The sequence below is a fragment of the Mchenga conophoros genome, linkage group LG23 (assembly GCF_057382185.1).
Source record: "Mchenga conophoros isolate Kocher_MC1m ecotype Shallow Benthic linkage group LG23, M_conophoros_male_GT1.1, whole genome shotgun sequence".
In the NCBI taxonomy this organism is placed as follows: Eukaryota; Metazoa; Chordata; class Actinopteri; order Cichliformes; family Cichlidae; genus Mchenga; species Mchenga conophoros.
The window spans coordinates 39,761,446-39,780,941 of NC_140547.1; the positions used below are offsets into that span (position 1 = coordinate 39,761,446).

General features: G+C 42.4%; 1 protein-coding gene across 3 annotated transcripts in view; it reads left to right on the plus strand.

Moving 5' to 3' along the window:
• Window positions 1-19,496, plus strand: part of pard3ba (par-3 family cell polarity regulator beta a) — a 275,607-nt gene that overhangs the window by 201,521 nt on the left and 54,590 nt on the right. For all 3 annotated transcript variants that reach the window (XM_085266407.1, XM_085266405.1, XM_085266406.1), the window contains exons 20-21: window positions 11,213-11,323; window positions 11,642-11,932. In XM_085266407.1, coding sequence (XP_085122533.1) covers window positions 11,213-11,323; window positions 11,642-11,932 — 402 coding nt within the window. The remainder of the gene's footprint in view (window positions 1-11,212; window positions 11,324-11,641; window positions 11,933-19,496) is intronic.

Below are 19,496 nucleotides of genomic sequence, written 5' to 3' on the forward strand. Positions count from 1 at the left end.
CAACAAAGGTTATGTTACAAAGTATTGAGTTGCATTTTTGTTATTGACCAAATACTTATTTTCCACCCTGATTTACGAATAAATTCTTTACAAATCCTACCATGTGGATTCATGGATTTTTTTTTTTTCACATTCTGTCTCTCACAGTTGAAGTGTACCTCTGGTGAAAATTACTGACCTCTGTCATCATTTTAGGTGGGGGAACTTGCACAATCGGTGGCTGACTAAATACTTTTTTGCCCCACTGTAGGTTACAAGGAAGTCTGGCGCTGAACAGAAATTGTCGCGCTATGCTCCTTTGTTTATTGTGCATAAATAGTGAATTGTCCTGACACAATATTGCGTTTCGCTTCTGTTATTATGGTACATTGACAAAAACATATACTTTTATTCACAGGATAAAACAGTTGTTTTGTATCACTAATTGTCCAGTGCGATTAAAACATACAATATTATTGTCACTGCTACATTTCTGTAATGCTACCAGAAATTATTTCCACTACTAATTAATTAACGTTGAGCTCAAAGGTTATATTAATAAACGGTTAACGAATGTGTATTTATGACGACGATTTGTGAGACTGGTAAACTTATGATACGTACGATGGTCTTTACTTTCTACACGGTGCATTTCAAGGTCCTGCACCCATCCGTCGGTAAACTGTACCTGGGCTTGTTGCAGTGACCTGAAGTTACTAAACTTCATGAGTGTATGCACTCACTCCAAGAACCGTGTAATTATAAATATGAGCGTGGTGAAAGTTGGGCAGCACGCTGACGTCTTTTGTCCACTCTGTGTGCTCCTAAGGGTCTGACCCTTTCACTCCTTTGATTTTTTCCTCGTATTTTTCTTTGTCTTTTCGTCGAGTCTGTCTTTGTACGGACCGGCATTGTTCTCCTTTTGTTTTGTACATTCCTTTTTTGTGCGGCAAAGAAAAAACAAGAAGGTATTGGAACCGGAGAATGAACGTTTTGCGGTACTGCAAACGCTTGCATTTGATGCGGTACTTGGATTGTTTTGCCACGAGTTCCCGGCATGCAATGCGCGAAAATCACGTGATTGCTAAACAAGGGGGAGGGTGCATCCAGCCTCCTCGGCTGTAATTGGTCCAGCCCAGAGTCGATCATGACCAATTGGCCAATCCAACACCTTTCATTATATATACCCTTCCTAAAAAAAAAAATCCATCGGCCCATAAAAACAAAAAATCGCCAGCGGCCCACCGGCCAGTCCAGCTATGTGTGCAACAAAGAGTGGAGAGGTCAGTGCACTGGCTGAATGTACTGCCCAGACAATGGCCGAGTATGAAAAGGAGGCATATAGCCCAGTGGTCTTGTTAAATATGAATGGTTTCCCTGACAGAAGTGGGGAGCGAAATAAAAGACAAATTGCTGGGGGGGACAGATTTTATGTGGAATTGCTAAAATATGCCACATATCAGAATGCAAACAATTAAAGGGACGCCCATATTTCACCAGGCAGCCCCTGGACGGCGCAGCACTCCAGCACTTTACACTCTATCTCCTTTGTTTGCTCTCCCTTCATCCTTTTCCCTTTTACTTTTGCTTGCATCCCTTCTCACTCTTTTTTTTCTTTCTTTTCTTCTTCTTCTTCATCTTTTTCTTGGACAACCCTTCCTTTCTCAGTCCTTTCCTATTTCCTTCTATCCTAGCACCTTCTTCCCGCCCTCTCTTCATCACTTATTGTCTGACTGAAGAATCAGTGCTTGAAGGACCGGCCAGGCGTTGATTAAGACAAGCTTTCCATATGCTTTCTGCTCCCTTGAGAGCAACTTGCTGTGCGTTCATGCCTGCCTGCCTCGATCCTCTCTCCTTTAGGTGTTAAATTACTCTCATTTGAAGAGGAAATTTGGCGGCTCCTCCTCCTCTTGCGTTACAGCTTGTTGACGACACCGTAGTTTCTTTGACATTGCGAAGTAGCAAAACGTTCTCATGCAAGAGTCAGTTTACTGGCTTGCTTTTGGTCCGTAAGTCCTACTGAGCTTTTATTCTCCTTTGCTACATGCTGTGCCCTTCCTCACTCCATGATCTTTGAATTATCTTCTGCTGTGATGCTCAGCTAAAGTACTTTAAAGAACTGAATATTAAGATAGCTTATACCCTCTACTTGTATCTTCCTCCCTACATTATTAATGCCTTCTAAATGAAGCTGTTTTAACTACGATTAGCACTTGGGTGGATCTAGCTACAGATTCATCCCAGTCCTATCGGCGCTTGTATCCGGCATCAATGGAAGCTGATTTGGGCCAAATTGCTGGTGTACTGTGCAGGGCATATGGAGGGAAAGTCAGATAAATAGATTTAATTATGCCCGGTGGGGAAAGCTCATGGCCTGCTGGCTGTTTTCATTATCGAGCAAAGGTGGGGCTCTCTTCAGAGAGGCCTGGATTGGCTGGCCTAGCTGTCTGCCAAAAGCCAGCTTCCAGCGGCCTGACGTGACCTCGTCGTTGGGCGGCAGTCCACTTGTAGCCCGATCCTCACTTCCACAAGGAAACCACACCAATTTTAAAGAGCACTTGTTGTCTATTTTTTGCCCTCAGTGCTATTCTGTCTATTGGAAGCCTGAAATATTTTCCGACGGGTCTCACTGTTGAGCAGTGCCACTTCGCCAGAACAGGAGAAGAAGGCACCGTGTTACATCACGGCTCTGTTAATCTCCTCCCCCCCTCTTCCCATCTCTCCTGTTTCTCTCTCTCCGTCTGCTTCTCAGTTTGTTTCTCTTTCACTCGCCTCATATCTTTCCCCTCCTTTACTTTCTTTACTGAAAACTCCACTGAGATATGTGCACTCTTCTCCAAATACATACAGAGCAATCTAATTACTGCGATAACATTTCTGCTTGGCTGATTAACTGTTCTCCCTGTGCCTCTGAACGCAGCTGCATTCCCTCTATATATTCCTAAGCTCCTTATTCCTCCCCAGCCGAGCTGCACTTTCACAGGAGCTTTGGCTAACACATCCATCCCTCGTCTTCTCTTTCACTTTTTCTCGTCTTTCTCTCTTTCTTCTCTGCCTCCTTCTTGTTCGCTTATTCTCCCAGGCAGATGGGCTATTTAGCCGGCTCTCACTTTTTCTGGTTTGCTCATTTAATTCCTCTTTTCTTACTTACTCATTGTTTTTTTTTTCCCTGCCTTTCTCTTGCTTTCTTTTCTCTTTTTATCCACTCTGCTTCTTTATACCTTGCTCTTATTCTCCAGGGCGAATAGGATTTGGCCAGTTTTCTCACTTGCTCTGAGCTATCTGCAGCCTCGTTATTGAAAAGGACATAACAAGCCTGTTGCAAGAAATCATTATTTTTTGTGGTAACACGCTACGAGTCAACACAGACTAGAAAACAATGCATGCTATGCATGTGATGGTTTTACCATCACGTATAAGTGGCATTGTTCACATGCTCGCCTGTTTACAGAAGGATTTTAATAGTGTACCAGCCAGATGGCAGATCACTCCACAACACAGGATTATTGTTATGTGTTAACAAAATCTTTTTTCAGTCAGAAATCTTTGAGGATATTCAGACGTTAAGGTTAAAGTATGGAAGCAGTTATCGTAGAGATACACACTATGAAGAAGAACAGGGATGAGCACATGTTTACAGGACATAAGTTGCCTCATTCTGAAGTTTGTCCTCTGACAAAAAGTCTTTTCTACCCTTTATTCTTCCTTCCATGTAGCATAGCGCAGTAATATATCCTTTACTTCCCTCCAAGACAGATAAAAGAAGCCCGACTAGCCTTGGAGCCTCAATTGATGCAGTATCAAATATAATGTCAAATAAGTCCTCCCCTGTAAAGGCTCCTCCAACCTTTTTTCACCTCAAAGACAGACAGAACTAATGCAAAGAGCCTCAATCAGCTGATCTCAGTGTCAGACGACATCAGCTGATGGCTCTGCTGAGACCCTTACAATCATCCAATCGATGTATCTCAGATAGGACTCCATTTAACAAGCCGCTTTGCAACCCACCTTCACCCCATAAACGTTGCACTGACAAAGATTTTCAGTCTCAGAATGTGCAAAGCCAACAGTCCAGAGGTGCCATAGTTACATACTAACATATGTTGGTAGAGACAAAAATGCATCGCATCAGGTTTAGCGTCTTATTATTTGCTGCTAGTATTATTTAGGGTCAGTTTTAAGCCTGTGCCTCTCTTGTGTCCTGATATTTCCGTTGGCATGTTTGTGACTTCTGCTTGAGGTCTCCAGCTTGATGTTTTTGGGCTGTTCCAATCTCGACTTCAAACTGGAGAGAATGCGGTTCTTGTGTTCAGGCTTCTAAGGAGCAGGACTTATTTCAATGAGGCCTCTGTTACGCAGTCATAGAGATCAGTCGGTGACCCTGTAGCAACCCTCAGTCACTAGAGAAAAATGTGCATTCCCCAGCCGGTTGGTGAGTGGTTGCTGGCTTTTGCAAGTTGAAGTTGGTTGTGGAGAGGGAGTTTCACCAAAGACCTAAAATTTTATTAGATTTGCTCTCCGAGCTGTAGTGAATCTTAAAAAAGTGCGACGCAAGCTGTAAAAGGAAATAGTTTCATTTTAAGCTAAAAGTTTCACCTTTTGAAACATGTTAGTTTCAGCGGTAAGGGACAACTTTTAACACCTTTTCAAGGGAAATATTCTCCGTTTTCATTTGCATCACACTCTTCATAGTCATGCAACCACTCAGCAGGTAGTTGGCAAGTGTTTGCAGAAAAGCTGCCGTCTTCTTTCTTTAACTATGGGTGTTTGCTAGAAGCCAAAGCAATCGCAATGAGGTTATCAGTGCAATATTGTATACTTTCTTATGATAGATGTTATCTTGCAACAGCCAGCAACGTCCTGCAGCTACTCGCCAACCAGTTGGGGAAAACTCATTTTTTCCCTAACAACCAGCGGTTACCAGGGGCCCGTGCGACCAGATCCTAAGAAAAAGGATTTGCTGAAGTTGAAGCGAAAAGTATTATTTGTCGAGCTATAATGATTAAACTTGTTCATTTATTTACTTGACTTTACCAGACTTGAATTTTTAATGTTTAACTTTACTCGTTTTACCCATTTTGTTCTGTTCCAGTGGGTTCTTTCATTATCAGAATGTTTCCATTTGCTTTTATCGCTGTAAATCTTGATTGTTTGTTTTTAAAGTTTTATACAGATATTGTATTAGTAGTTTTTCTTCCTTTCTTCTGGACTCATTTAGTTGTTTTTATCTTCCTTGCTCCTCTTCTCTCTTTAATCTGTTTCCTCTGTAGACAGAATGCTAAACCACCTTTGTCGCAGTGATGAGCCGCAGCGCTCTGCCGTTGTGTGTGTGATGCTTTAGCGTGTCTCTGTGTGAGCGTGTGCGCGCGCGCTTCAACTCAAATGTGGAATGGCAAGGTGTTCACAAGTATCATCAAGCCTGCAAGCGTGTGAGCACACACACGTAATGTGCACATGCACACGCGTCAATTAAATCCTTGTCCTCCTTGTGAAAACATGGCTTCCTCCACACGGGCCCACACACACACCCACGGTGCTAGCAGACAGCATTCTCACATCCCTCGTTATGCCTGCCGATAACCAACCACCCACTGGCTCCCTGTTGCACCACGTTAGGAAAGCTTATTAAGATTACACACAACTGCACACCATCAGAGTTGTCACAATTGCAGAGAACAAAGAAGCCTTAATGCTGAGAATGGAAGTGAAGAGATGATTTTATTTAAACGGAAAACGTTAAGATCTAAAGCTGCTCTAAATGAGATTTCTAGTTTGTTGCAGTAATTTGAGATAGATGTTAAAGAAATCCTATATAACGATTTATCCGATGGAGCAAGCTCTTTTTGCTCCCTTTGGCCCTTTTCCTCCATCCTAGAGCTTTAATTGCACAGGTCAGGTTGGTGACATCACCACCCAGGATAGCTGTGATCCTAGTGTTACATATAGAGCCTCATTAGAGGATGGCTAACTGAGCTCTTACGCCTCTTCCCCCTCTCTTCCACAGTAATGAGAATGACAGTTGCTGTAGTAATTACAGTCACTATAGTTTCTTACCAGCTGAGATTCTGGCGCACCTAGCTGACTGCTTTTGGTCCGAATTAGGGTGTCAGTTTTGCAAAGTGCACTAGTCATCATCTGTTATGCCTGACTAAGGTTTTTCACATGAAATTTAGGGAAACCATAAGAAGAAGTAAAAAGAGGAAAGTTTTTGGTGCATAAATATACAATTATTTATAGGATTTCCAAATAACAAAAGGAAAATCAGCCAATATTCCCCAAAGTTATTTGCCTGTCTGTCTTCACACACGTTTTAAACATGATGGCAGCCCTCCCTTTGCAGCTATAACAGCTTTAACTCTTCTGGTTTCCACAAGGCTTAGGAGTGTTTATGGGAATCTTTGGCGATTCCTAGAGAAATGCATTTGTGAGGTCAGACAATGATGTTGGAGGTGAAGGCCTGACTCACAGTCTCTGCTCTAATTCATCCCAAAGCTGTTCTATCGGGTTAAGGTCAGGACTCCGTGCAGGCCAGTCAAGTTCTTCCACACCAAATGTGCTCATCCATGTCTTTACAGACCTCGCTTTGTGTACTGGTGTGCAGTCATGTCGGAACAGGAAGGGGCCATCCCCAAACTGTTCCCACAAAGTTGGGAGCATGAACTTGTCCAGTATGTCTTGCTGAACCATGAGTTAATTTCACTGCAACGTTTGTCCAAATTAGGATGCTGCAAAGTGGAGAAGAAGAAGAAAAAAAGAGGAAAGGCCTTTGTGAAGCATTAGCTGTTTGTCAAAGAAAACAAACTTTTTAAGACAAACATTTCAAAATTACTCCATGACAAATATACCGTACTTTATATATAGTGACAAACAGGCAACATCATCTCCTCTCACCGTCCCAGGCCTGCCAAGGTGATCCCAGGGCGGCTGTGGGAGCGGCGGGTTAATAATGACAACGACATCCTAATAATGGTTCCCAGTAACTCCTGTGTCAGTGGGGAGTGTATTAAATGGGACACCAGAGCAGCCTGACTCACAAGGACCCCCTACTTTTCTCTAATGAGAGTTTGATGGAGTGGTTGTGTAGGTAGATAATGCTAAGTTAATGAGATGTCCTATTCCATGAGACTGTTTGCAGTTCCCTGCAGAGTTACTGTGTGTTCGTTACCTCTGTTGATGTATATGCTGTCTTCTTTAGTGTGTGCAGCCGCTTACCTGTTTTTTGTGAACAATCTGTTTATTTCTAGTTTACTGCTGTGTGTGTGTGTGTGTGTGTGTGTGTGTCTGTGTTATTTGTGCTCATAGAGCTTTTCTTTTTTTTCTTTTTTTTTTGTAGGTTCTTTGTCTTTAAATGTGCTGGTGCATTTTCACATTTTTATCCAGCTTCATTCTCGCACGCAACAGGAAATTAACTGTCACATTTCAGAACCAGTGACAGAGCAAAACCGGCGCTATACAGAGGAAGCTTAAAAAAACAAACCACAACAAAAAAAGAAAGTAATTAAAAAACAGAGAGAGAGAAAAGAGAAGCAGACATTAGTTTCATAGCAATAGGGAAACGATGGGGGGATGTTTGGTGATGAACAACGCATAAGGTGATGGGAAAGGTAGACGTCTCTAATTGGGAGTCCCACCCCTGTTCTGTGCCACCCTCTTTCTTTTTCTTTCCATCTTTTCTCAGACAATACAGTGAGAAGAAGAAGCTTTCCTAATTAATGCAGATATAATGATGGGTCCAACTGAGGACCTCTGCCCCCTCAGAATGTTGATTAAGGCGCTTTGTGTGTGTGTGTGTGTGTGTGTGTGTGTGTGTGTGTGTGTGTGTGAGAGAAGGCGGGCTGAGAGGGGTGGGGGTGTGAATCTAGCAAACAGCTCGGCCGACTAAACCTGGGATTTTGGATAATCATATATTTATGTGTAATATAATTATATGTCCACTGATGCATAGAAGATGAACGGCGCTGATATTTCTTTTCTGACGATGCTGATTTTTATATGGTTATCGCTGAGGTAATTGCTAGTCTGCTTTTGGCTCCTGCATAATGTGGGAGTGCTTAGAAAATCAAAATCAAAATAGTTCCAAGTAAAAAAAAAAAAAAAAAATCTGTAGGGTAGAAAAAAGATGCTGCAGCAGCGCCCACACTGTTTCTGTGGCAAGTGATCTCTAGGAAGAGAGGTGGAAAAACATTACAGCAGCAGGGGCTTAGCATCCGCGATATCGCTGAAAGAAAAATAAAAATAAAACACGGATGTTGCAGATGACAGATTTTAAACTTCCCAAAACAGCTCAAAGATCAGTGTGAAACTCTGCCAGTGTTGCTTAAAGGGGAACGCTACACATTTTGCACATCAGGCTCAGTTTACCCGCCACGGCTCCAGCTGCTCTGCCTCTGAATACTGCAGTGTAATGCCTTCCATGACTTTTGTCGAGTCAAGGAGATAATGGGCTCTGCCCTACAGATCCTTCATAGCCACACAAGTGTTTCCACTTATTCTGGTCAATTAGACCCCTGCTCCGCTTAGGCTGAATAGAACAACACTGAAGTTGCACGAGGTCACTCCTTTTCTTGACCTAATATAAATGACAAACATGGAATTTGTTCCAAGCTACAGGTGTGACAAATTACTGGTCCTTGAGAAGAGGTCGAGTCAGCCAAAAATCACTATTACAGATGGTGCTGAGTTTCACAGATGAAAGCAGTTTACCAAGCAGTAGTAAAACAATCCTACGTAAATTAATTCAGTTCACTTCACCTCAGGTTTATTTATGTAGTGCCAAATCCCAACAACTGTTGCTTCAAGGTCCTTTACACTGCAAGTTAAAGACCCTGCAGCATTCAGTAGCTGTGAGCAACAACTAGGTGATGGTGAGAAGGAAAAACTCCCTTTTAACAGGAAGAAACCTCCACCAGAACCAGGTTTAGGGAGTTGCGGTCTTCTGGTGTGATCCGTTAAGGCAAAGGTGTCAAACTCCAGGCCTCGAGGGCCGGTATCCTGCAGGTTTTAGATGTGTCCTTGATCCAACACAGCTGATTTAAATGGCTAAATGACCTCCTCCACATGTCTTGAAGTTCTCCAGAAGCCTGGTAACGAACTAATCATTTGATTCAGGTGTGTTGACCCAGGGTGATATCTAAAACCTGCAGGACACCAGCCCTCGAGGCCTGGAGTTCAACACCCCTGGGTTAAGGTGTGAGGGGAAAGAGGAAAGAATAAAGGATGTGTATGTAGATAAAACATAGAATGTGGGAGAAGGAAAAACCCCTGGGGAGTGAAAAGAGGTGAGTCACAGGAAGTTCTGAGCCTGTAGCAGCATAATTATGGGATGTTCAGGGTCACCTGATCCAGACCCAACTGTAAGCTTTATCAAAAAACTGAATATTTAGTTAATTAAGTTTAATCTTAGTACTCTTTTATTAGTTTTATACAAGGTCCAATCTGAAATTCTGCACTTAAACAAATGCAAATCCTACTTGATTAAATGTGGCCGCTGGCACTTGTGCTATTTTTAAGATTAGTCCCGTTCGGACCACATGTACATTCACATCTCCACTGAGAGCTGGATCAACCCCAGTGTGTCAGAGTGGCCACATTTTACCTTGAATTTCATGCTATACATGAGGAAGGTTGTCCCTCAGTTGCATCAGTATGTTACAGCACAAGTCAGTGTTGACAGTCTGACTCTGGGGAGTTGAAACGCTCATTTGGATCACTCCTCAGTATAGTGCACCATTGAAGGCCCAGTAGGATGTGTTTGCTACTGATTGGATCGCTAAATTTTAACAGAGCTAATGTGAGAGTCCTGTCCAGAGACTGAATTAGTGGTGAAGGCAGGTTACGTGGACAAAAGCTGCAATATTCTGATTAAAGAGTGGCATGTTTATGTGCTAGGAATTAGCATAGCAGTGCTTATCGAGGCCATCTGTGTGTGCTGTAGGAAACCGGCTTTATGGCTGTTTAGAATGATAAAGCTCATAAAAAAACAAAAAAAATGTTACACGAGCACAAAGAAATATCAATCGAGTTGAGTTTAAATGTCATGTTAAAGTAGGTAATCCTATGAGTTTACGACCTCGTGAGTACAAACTGTGCATATCAAAAGAAAATGATTTGATTTGGCGTCTCTATTTTCATCTTTCACAGTAAAACTCGAGCAATGTGAATATCTGACCTGCTTTTGGCAGCAGTCACCCACACAGGTACAAGTGAAGCGGGTAGATTAGCTAAAAAACAACTCTAATTGGTTTGCAGGATGGTGCCAGGCCAATGTGGCATCCCTGTCCAGGTTTCCACTTGGCCAGGCCAGCGGGTTACCATTCAGGCCACGTATCTGCCTGTAGCAGTAATGAGAAGTGCCTCACTGTTAATGAGATAAACACAGACATTAGATTGGCTCAGCGGGAGCTCAGAGGGAAGGAGAGGGTGAGAGAGAAAAAGAGAAGCGGGTTGGCGGGTGAGGCGGAGGCGGCGAGAGAAAGAGAGCGAAAAAGAGCGAGGGAGAGGGTGGCGGGCTCGGCGAGAACAACGATGTGAAAGAGAGGTGGAAGAATATGAAATATTTAGAGCAAAAGGCTCAGTTAATTTCTTGAAAGCGCGAAGACGAGATTCATTGTAAGTCGAAGAGAGGTGGCGACGAGTATGTTCTGCCTGCGAAAACGAGAGAATAAGACTGCAGAATGATAATGATGATGATGGTCGTAATGGCAGAGTTGATAAGGAAAGGATAACACACTGCTGCGGTGTAACAGCTATTTTATTGAACAAAATGTTAAAATATTCATACTCCATATGCTACATGACAGCTCTGCGCCTTTTTTTTTTTTTCTGCATTTGCACACACACACACACACACACACACACACACACACACACGTACACAAAGTGAGGATTGTCAGTTCCTGCTGTGACATTATAACCGTATCTATCATTAAGCAGTCTTTTTCCAGGCACAGCCGCTAATGAACGCACAGGAGTTACAATGAGTTTGTCTAGCAGATTTGGAAAGCTGATGCAAAGTGAAGAGTGTGTGTGTGTGGTGTTTTCATGTTGTGTGAGCCTCTCCGCCTCTTTCATCAACTCATGCATGCTCTGTTGACTGAGTGAAGTGTGTTGTTTCATCATTAAAGTCTCCAAAAGGATACTAAAGCCCATAAACCGTCCTTTCAGAATAAGAGCACCACGGTTTTATCTGCCTGAGGCTTTAAGATGATCAAATTCACCCTCTTGTCGTTTCCAGGTTTGGCAAGAAGAAGGAAGACAAGAGCAAAGATGCAGCAAAAGCTTCAAAGAGCAAACTGGAGGCACTGAGTGAGGAGGAGCTGGACAGGATCCCTGATGACAGAGATGGGTATGAATCACAAAAAACCCCCAACAACAACCAAAAAAATTGACATTCTGTGTGTTGTTGTTTTATTATTATTTCACAGTCGAGGGTGTGATAACAGAGCGGCTTACAACATGTACAGTAGAATAATAATAGACCAGCATTTGTCACAGTAGTAAAGTGCTGCGATTGGCATCTTACCTGACAGCTCTGATGTGCCCACCTGCTCCTCCATAACAACAGCCGAATGTCTGTCACAGAAGAAGAATCACAGGGAAAATGTGTAAAACATGTATTTTTGCTGCGCCTGTGCTCCTGTGTAACGCCTCTCCTTGCTTACAGCTTCGACCCGCGTTATGCCGAGGTCCAATCCGGCCCCGCCACATCTGACCCGTCCTCCCTCCCTGACGTGGAGGACGATGACAGCGACCCAAACTACGCTCGCATCAACAACTTCCGCCAGCCGCCCTCGCCGCAGTCGTACATCAGCCATACGCCCTCCCCCGCAGTACCAGCCGGGGTGTCCGGCCCGCAGCAGGCGCCCTTCGAGGACATCGACGGGCTCTACGCCAAGGTGAACAAGTCCAGAGCTCCGCCTGCTTCACAGACCCAGCAGCAGAATCAGGCAGACAGGTGAGAGAGGGACACGGTGGAAAAGTGCTAGATTTAAATAAAATGTTCTCTTAATTTGAGCTCGCAAGTACGATATTACACATCTCTGTGTTTTAAATGCATGTTTGGCATTTGCACCTGTGCTTCTGCACCAAGTTGCGATTTCAGTGTACAGGTGGAGTCACACAAGGTCACTGGCCATGGTTTGATTGGCGTAAGTGAGAGAATATTTACACAAATCTACATTCACGATCTGCTAAACTGAGACATGCATAAAACATGAAGGCATGGTTACACAGTAACAGCATGCATTTCATTCTCTGTTGTCTTTTCTATAGATTTGACCTTTCATAATCTTTAAAACGTATGCAATATCATTTTTCTGTGACTGTTAGGACAGCTGGCTACAATCAATTGATACGTCACCTTTTACTGCCACGGATGGTTTCAACATATTTTCCTTCTAAAATGTTTGCTAAGAGTTAAATGGGTGTCGAGATTATGCTTCTCTTGCTCCCAGCCACGCTCTTATCTGTTTGGGAACTTGCTGGTTAGCGTCTGGGGAGCAGCTGCCAGTATTTTGGGGGCTTTTCCCCCCACTGGCAGCTGTTTTTAGTAACACTTTATAATACGACAAAGGGCGTAATTCCTCGGTAATTCAGTGTACACAATGTAATTATATTTACTTACAAATTCTTAAAAGGTAGATACACTAGAATAAAGCAAAAAAAAGTCACATGTTTACAGGAAACAAAAAAATGATGATAATTCAAGTAGTGATTAATTAATTTGAAGTAGTGCCTAAATTCTGGGTTTTCTACCAGAAAAGATTTCTTGGTAATTTTCCATAAAAACAGCTATTTTCCAGGAAAGTAATAATAATAATAATGGATTGCATTTATATAGCGCTTTTCGGGGCCCTCAAAGCGCGTTACAATTCCACTATTCATTCACTCACATTCACACACTGGTGGAGGCAGCTACATTGTAGCCACAGCTGCCCTGGGGCGCACTGACAGAAGCGAGGCTGCCATATCGCGCCATCGGCCCCTCTGGCCATCACCAGTAGGCGGTAGGTGAAGTGTCTTGTCCAAGGACACAACAAGCGAGACTGTCTGAGCCGGGGCTCGAACTGGCAACCTTCCGATTACAAGGCGAACTCCCAACTCTTGAGCCACGATCGCCCGTCGGTATCACATTTATATTGATAAAATGGAATAATTGAATATCCATCATACACATCAACATAACAAATATTAAACAAATATGTTTTTTAAAACCCTGAAACCTAAAAAAAAAAAACCCTCAGTGACCTTCATTCACCCCATATTACACCACTTGCCTAAAAAAGTACAGCATATAATGTAAGATGGGACAATATCTTTTGTTTTTCTGCTAAATTACTTAGTTATTTTCAGTGTAATCATTTTTTTCATGCCCTTAGTTGTTGGCTTTATTTTAAAGTGTTACACTGTTTCCGTATTCCTGTTTTCAGCTGCTGCGCTAAAAGGAGGCAAATAATGCCACATGGTTCATCTCCCTTCTAATCCTATCCCTTGCTTCCTCTGCTCCGGCTTTTCCTCAGCCAACGCTAGCACAGTTTCCACTGGTACCCTCCAGCTCAACAGCATCGATCGCAGTCATTGTTAACCCAGACCCCAACTAATACAGTATAGCAATCTTACTCATGATCCACATGTTTTGTAAAGATTTAATGCCGGATGCTCTTCGTGACTCTACCCTCTCCATTTATCTGGGCTTGGAATTTGCACTAGGAGTACACTGGCTTGGGAACCAGAAAGCTTATGGTACCAAAAATCATGTCTCTTGTCTAAAAATTCAACATTATTCATATTTAGAAAGATTACATGCCTAGTGACGCGCACAAACACAGGGTCCAGGTGCAGCGGTACACTTCCCTGAAAGCATAAGGTTGCCTCTTCTGAGCCCTCTATTCAATTTAATGTTATTTCAATTTCAAGTCACCAGCTGTATCCTTGTCTGTTCATGCTTGGCACTAAAATCATGCAATCTGGATCGGACACCTCTTGACATACATGCAAAACAAATACAACCAGAATTACTAGAGACAGTTTGAGGAGGCCATGGGTGCCATATGATGAATACTGTGATAATTCAAACACTACGTGTTTTTTCTTTCTTTCTTTTAACCACATGTGAGGTTGACACCAGTAATGCACTGTACTTCTACTTGAAGCGTTAACTATAGGTCATTATAACAGCTTGAACATTTGATCTACAGTCTCTTGAGATCACCAAAAGCAAGTCAATCTCTATAGACTCGCATGTTAAAATGTCCAACTTTACAGTGGAAAAAAAGGCATGCTTACAAAAACTGTTTAAACTTGATGAATGCTTAAAGTCAGATTTATGTGGACACGAGGCGGCTGTAGCTGGTAGCTGTCTGCTGGGGCTTCACCTCTGTTAATTTGAGTCGCTGCACTGGACTTCTTGACGACGTGCCGTTTTTTCGGGGGGATTTTTAATGCAATTGTCTGGCATATAATATGGCTAACTCTGCTTTTAATTTTATTACCAGGCCATCCAAGAAGTTAGTGCTCCCATACAGCCTATGGATGCACCTTGCATTAGCTACCACTCAACATTCTTATCCAATTGTGGTCAGATTTGGCACCAAAAATCCAAATTGGCTTGCCAAAATGCTAACACCGAGCCTTCAGAGTCGGGCTTCACAAACCAATGGCTCACGTCTCATTAGGTCTATCTAATGTCTATCTCATACACTTCTACATGAGTTCAGTCAAGTTTGCCCATTAAAACCTGCCTGTCTGAGATGCTAAGCGTCACTCTAAGCTCACAGTCATTGAATTTTATATTATTGCAGTGCTGGAGCTTGGTTTATGTGCCAATCCAATTGATATCCTAAAACATTTTATTTTTCCAACATGAATGGATCTATATCTATGCGCAAAAATAGGAATTGTGCAAGTCGCAGTGTTTTGAGAGGCATTTAAAGTAGTTTAATAATAAAATGTACTTTAATTTGAGTAAAACGTGTCCTTTGCTGTAATATTTGGATGTCAGAGCCCCTCATTGTTAGTCTAACAAAGGGCCCATGCTTTCAGAAATGCACTGCTTATCAATGTTGTCATTCGTTCCATATTATATATTATTACCGCTGCAGTTTTGAGAACCGTAACTTTCAGCTGCTTTTTGTATTTGAGAGAGGAAAAAAAGGAGAAACTCTAAAGAGGATTCTAATGCAAATTTATCATTTCCCGTATGAAATAATACAGGCCATATTAAAAACTTCCCTCAACTTAAACTCTCTGACAGAAAATTACGATTGACTTGCAAATCAAAAACTAAGCCCCAGACACCCAATCTCATCCAGGGAAGAAAAAAAGAGAGAGAAAGAGAAAGGGATTGGACATGGAAGGGGAGACAGATGGGAAATGGGAAGATGGGACAGACGGAGGGAGAGAGAGACGAGAAAAAGCAGGGAAAGAGGGGAGAAAACGACGGAGCCAAAGTGGAGAGAAAAACACGCCGGGCAGAGTAAATTCGAGAGAGAAGAAGTGACAGAGGAGAGGACGCAGACAAAAGAGGAGGAGGGATAATTAGCCACAGTCTAGCAGCCTGACAGATCTGTTAGACCACTTTAGCTCTTATCCACTAGTGGTGGGTACTTCATTACCAGCCTGTTTTCTCCCTCTACTCTTTCTCCCTCAGTTTCTCTCACACTCGGTGTGTCACATATCCATTCTCGCTTCTCTGTTTTGCTCCTAATGTATATTAGACTTTAGCATTAACATGATGGATGAGAGGAGTCTTCTTTGGCTTGTTAACTCTGTGTGAGAAGGTGTCTGTAGAGACAAAGGGATACAAATAAATGTCTAATAATGTAGTTAGAGGACAGCCATACTGCACATGTTCATAATAATTCAATTAATTCATCTCCATCCTACAAGGTAAACCCCTCGTTCATTTTTTCGCCTTATTTATTGTATTAGTGATCAGTAATAATGAGACAATGTTGGCAAGCTGTCGTATGTCATTGTACTATTAGGAAGTCAATCAGGATATCAAAATAAAGAATGAACTTAATAACAAGTACGGGATGAGGACTACTGGAAGTCTGGCTGCTACTCGTCTGCCCGCTGTCATAGTGCTTCATTTTTCTCATTTATGTGACAGATAGTGACCAACAATGGCCGTTCCAGGCAATAAGGAGGATGGGAGCGGGAATGACATGCGACACAGGTCGATGGCCATCATTAATTTACCCTATGAAATGTAAATCATCTGCAGATACATTCACTCTTTGCTCCTGTTTGAGTAACTGCAGGGCTGCATGTCAAAGTTGAAGCTACAGTATATTTAAAGCTATCTATGATACTTTGTGTGTGATGACACCCTCATCACGTTGACATCAGTGCATGATTAGAACTGCGATAAAAACTTTTAGCGTGAAATGCCCGCTTCCACTTCAGTATGTGTCACAGGGGTTATCTGATTAATTTTTTAAAGTCGCTCCTTTATGGGGGGAAAAGGGCTCGGTTTGTTTGTTTTACACACGGGACCAATAAGGAGCGTTTCCTTATTTTAACCCAGACATCACACAGAACATACAGTAAAAACAACAGACTGACTTCTCAAAAATCACAAAACACCAGCCTTGTTTTACAAAGCCCTGGTACAGAAGCTATTACAGCCTCAAATGTTTATATAATGCAACTTTATGGTTACGTCTCTACTGTCATGATGACCGTCTGTCATCCAAGAGTGCAAAGACGGCTCACTCTCCGGGCTTTTAAGGGAACAGTATTGTTCTTTTTAATAGTACTTTAAGAAGTTCACAGTGCAGTAAAAAGCAAGTGCGAAGTGCAGGCTTTTGTTATTAGCTCTGTTGAAACCCATATTTTTTTAGTTAAATGAATCTAATAACTTTTATTTCATTGTTTAATACGTTTAGAAAAAAAAAAACGTTTCGTGAAAAATATCCAGTGAAAACTTTTTGATCACCAGTTTATTTTGTTTCCCCCCCCAAAAAACTTGGATATGTTCAAATGTTTTTATGTTGCATGGTTTTTACTGATAAATCATTGAGTTGACCTTAAGACCATGGTTGATGTAAGCTAAATGTTACTGGATTGTTATCATGACCTCAGATCTACAAACTTTTATCAGAATCCATTCAAAACTTTTTGAGCTACTGTGTTTACAAACACGCGAACACATCATGATTAAACATGCAACTATTTTGCTGGTAATAACTGAATGGTAAATGGTAAATGGCCTTTATTTGTATAGCGCTTTACTAGCCCCTAAGGACCCCAAAGCGCTTTACACATCCAGTCATCCACCCATTCACACACACATTCACACACTGGTGATGGCAGCTACATTGTAGCCACAGCTGCCCTGGGGCGCACTGACAGAGGCGAGGCTGCCGGACACTGGCGCCACCTGACCACCACCAGTAAGCAACGGGTGAAGTGTCTTGCCCAAGGACACAACGACCGGGGCTCGAACCGGCAACCTTCCGATTACAAGGCGAACTCCCAACTCTTGAGCCACGATCGCCCTAGTTATTATTCAGTAATAACTGAAATGAGTAAAGAAAATCAACAGCCTATTTATGTAAGATAATTCATAATTTTATTGAGGGGGTTATGTTGGTTGGGTCTGATTATTGGGAGGGGGGCATAACCCCCCTGGAAATCACGCCCCTGCGCGAATGCCACCAAAAACATAACCTCCTTTGGGAAGGTTATCAATCGAATCTGAACTATGACAAAAAACTAGTAGCTATAGAGAGATCTAGCTGTTTGTTTTCAGGTTATCACATACCTGCAGCAACAGACAGTAGAAAGATTCGCAAACGTTTCCAAAGCCTATGAAAGCAGCGGTACGGAGACGAGATCAATAAGGATCTAACAGCTAATAACAAATGTGTCCGTCACTTAAGATGTGTCATTCATAATCTACAGGTTAATAATTAAACCATACCTTGTTACTGAATTCCATGAAAGCGTGAATAGATGCCTCCCCCTTAACTCCTAATAGGATGTGGCAGCTTTAATTAGCAAAGCAACTATCAATACACAGCTGCCGGGGTGAGATTGTGTGTCACATCAAGTGTTTTGTGTCTCTTCCGTGAGTGTTGTGGTAATGTTGAATGAAACAGGGACGAGCTTTAAAGTAAACGTGACCCACGTCTGGATGAAATCGTGTTTGTTACTTACAGGAGAGAACAATTAACTTTCCCAACTGGGACTGTTGTGGAGGGCCGCACCAATAAGCTGAACTGCTACTGTTAGGGCCTCGTTTTAGCCTTAAATGTTACAAACAATGCTACAAATCTCATCTCTGTAAACGGCTTCAGTCACCTGTGTTGTCGTTTTCAGTATGAACTAAAGAGGTATTGTGCGTTTAAGCAGTTTTCCTTTTTGTGATCTAGAGTTGTGGTAATAGACAAGAGTTTTCCTTTAAATACAGTAGCAGCGTCACTGAGATCATATAGTACATACAAAAGGCGCACATGCGCTTTCATAACTGCTTTTCTTTCTCATTTTTTTGGGTAAGTCTGCACATCTGTTAAAACACGTGTTGCTGGTCATGAGGTTGGAACCTCTGTGCCTTTTATTCACACACATAAACGCACACACACAGTCAGAAATAGACGCACACACACAGCCACCCACATGTAATATTTCTGTGAGAAAGCCCAGCGTAACCTAGCAACATTTCTGTGTGTGGTCCAGTGGGTTTTATCCACACAAAATCACAGGTGTAAGCTCGTTTATTGCGTTTGTGTTTCTGTAAGTTGAAGCGCAAACAGGCCTGCTTCTGACTTTTTAGACCTTCTGCTCCTACAAAGTAGTTCCTTTTTAAGTTGTTGCATGTGAAATTCTTATTAAAACCTCTCAGTTTTAATGATACTTCCCAAAAATATGATTTATAAAGAAATATGAAATCCTTAAGCTAATTTATCTAGTTGATTTTGGAGGTTGGTGTGTATATATATAAATGCTTCGTTGTCATCTGAGACATGCCGGTGCCCCCTCCCCTCAACTTCCTGTCAAGGCCCCTCACCGGTGGACTTCCAGCACTGTCTCCCTAATTCGCTGTCGGACATTTTCATTAGACCTCCGATGGCAGGTGTGTACGCTGATGAGCGTCGCATTCGATTAGAGCTGTGCTAGAAGCTGACCTGTGGAGAAAAAAGGTTGGCTATGCTTGTCAAATTTTATTAGCCAGGAGGCAGTCTTTGTAGCTGGAGCAAGAAAGATGAGATGAAAGAGGAGTGAGAAAGAACAGGAGGCCAAAGAGCAGAGATGTGAAGGCTCGTGAGGGGTTGTGTCGTAAATTGCGACACTGTGCTAAGAACGGGGAGACGAGGCTAAGTAAACGGCGCGTTGCTGCCGTGGTTGGAGCAGTGGCATGAGGATTACATGCCTCTAGGTTTACCTGACACTGTGGCAAACTGGAATGCTCAAATCACTCCAGACAAGCATGAGTAATTGTTGAAATATTTTAGGAAAAGTGCTACACGCGCTGTTGGATATAGAAATGTTACGTCTTTTTTTTTTTTTTAGCA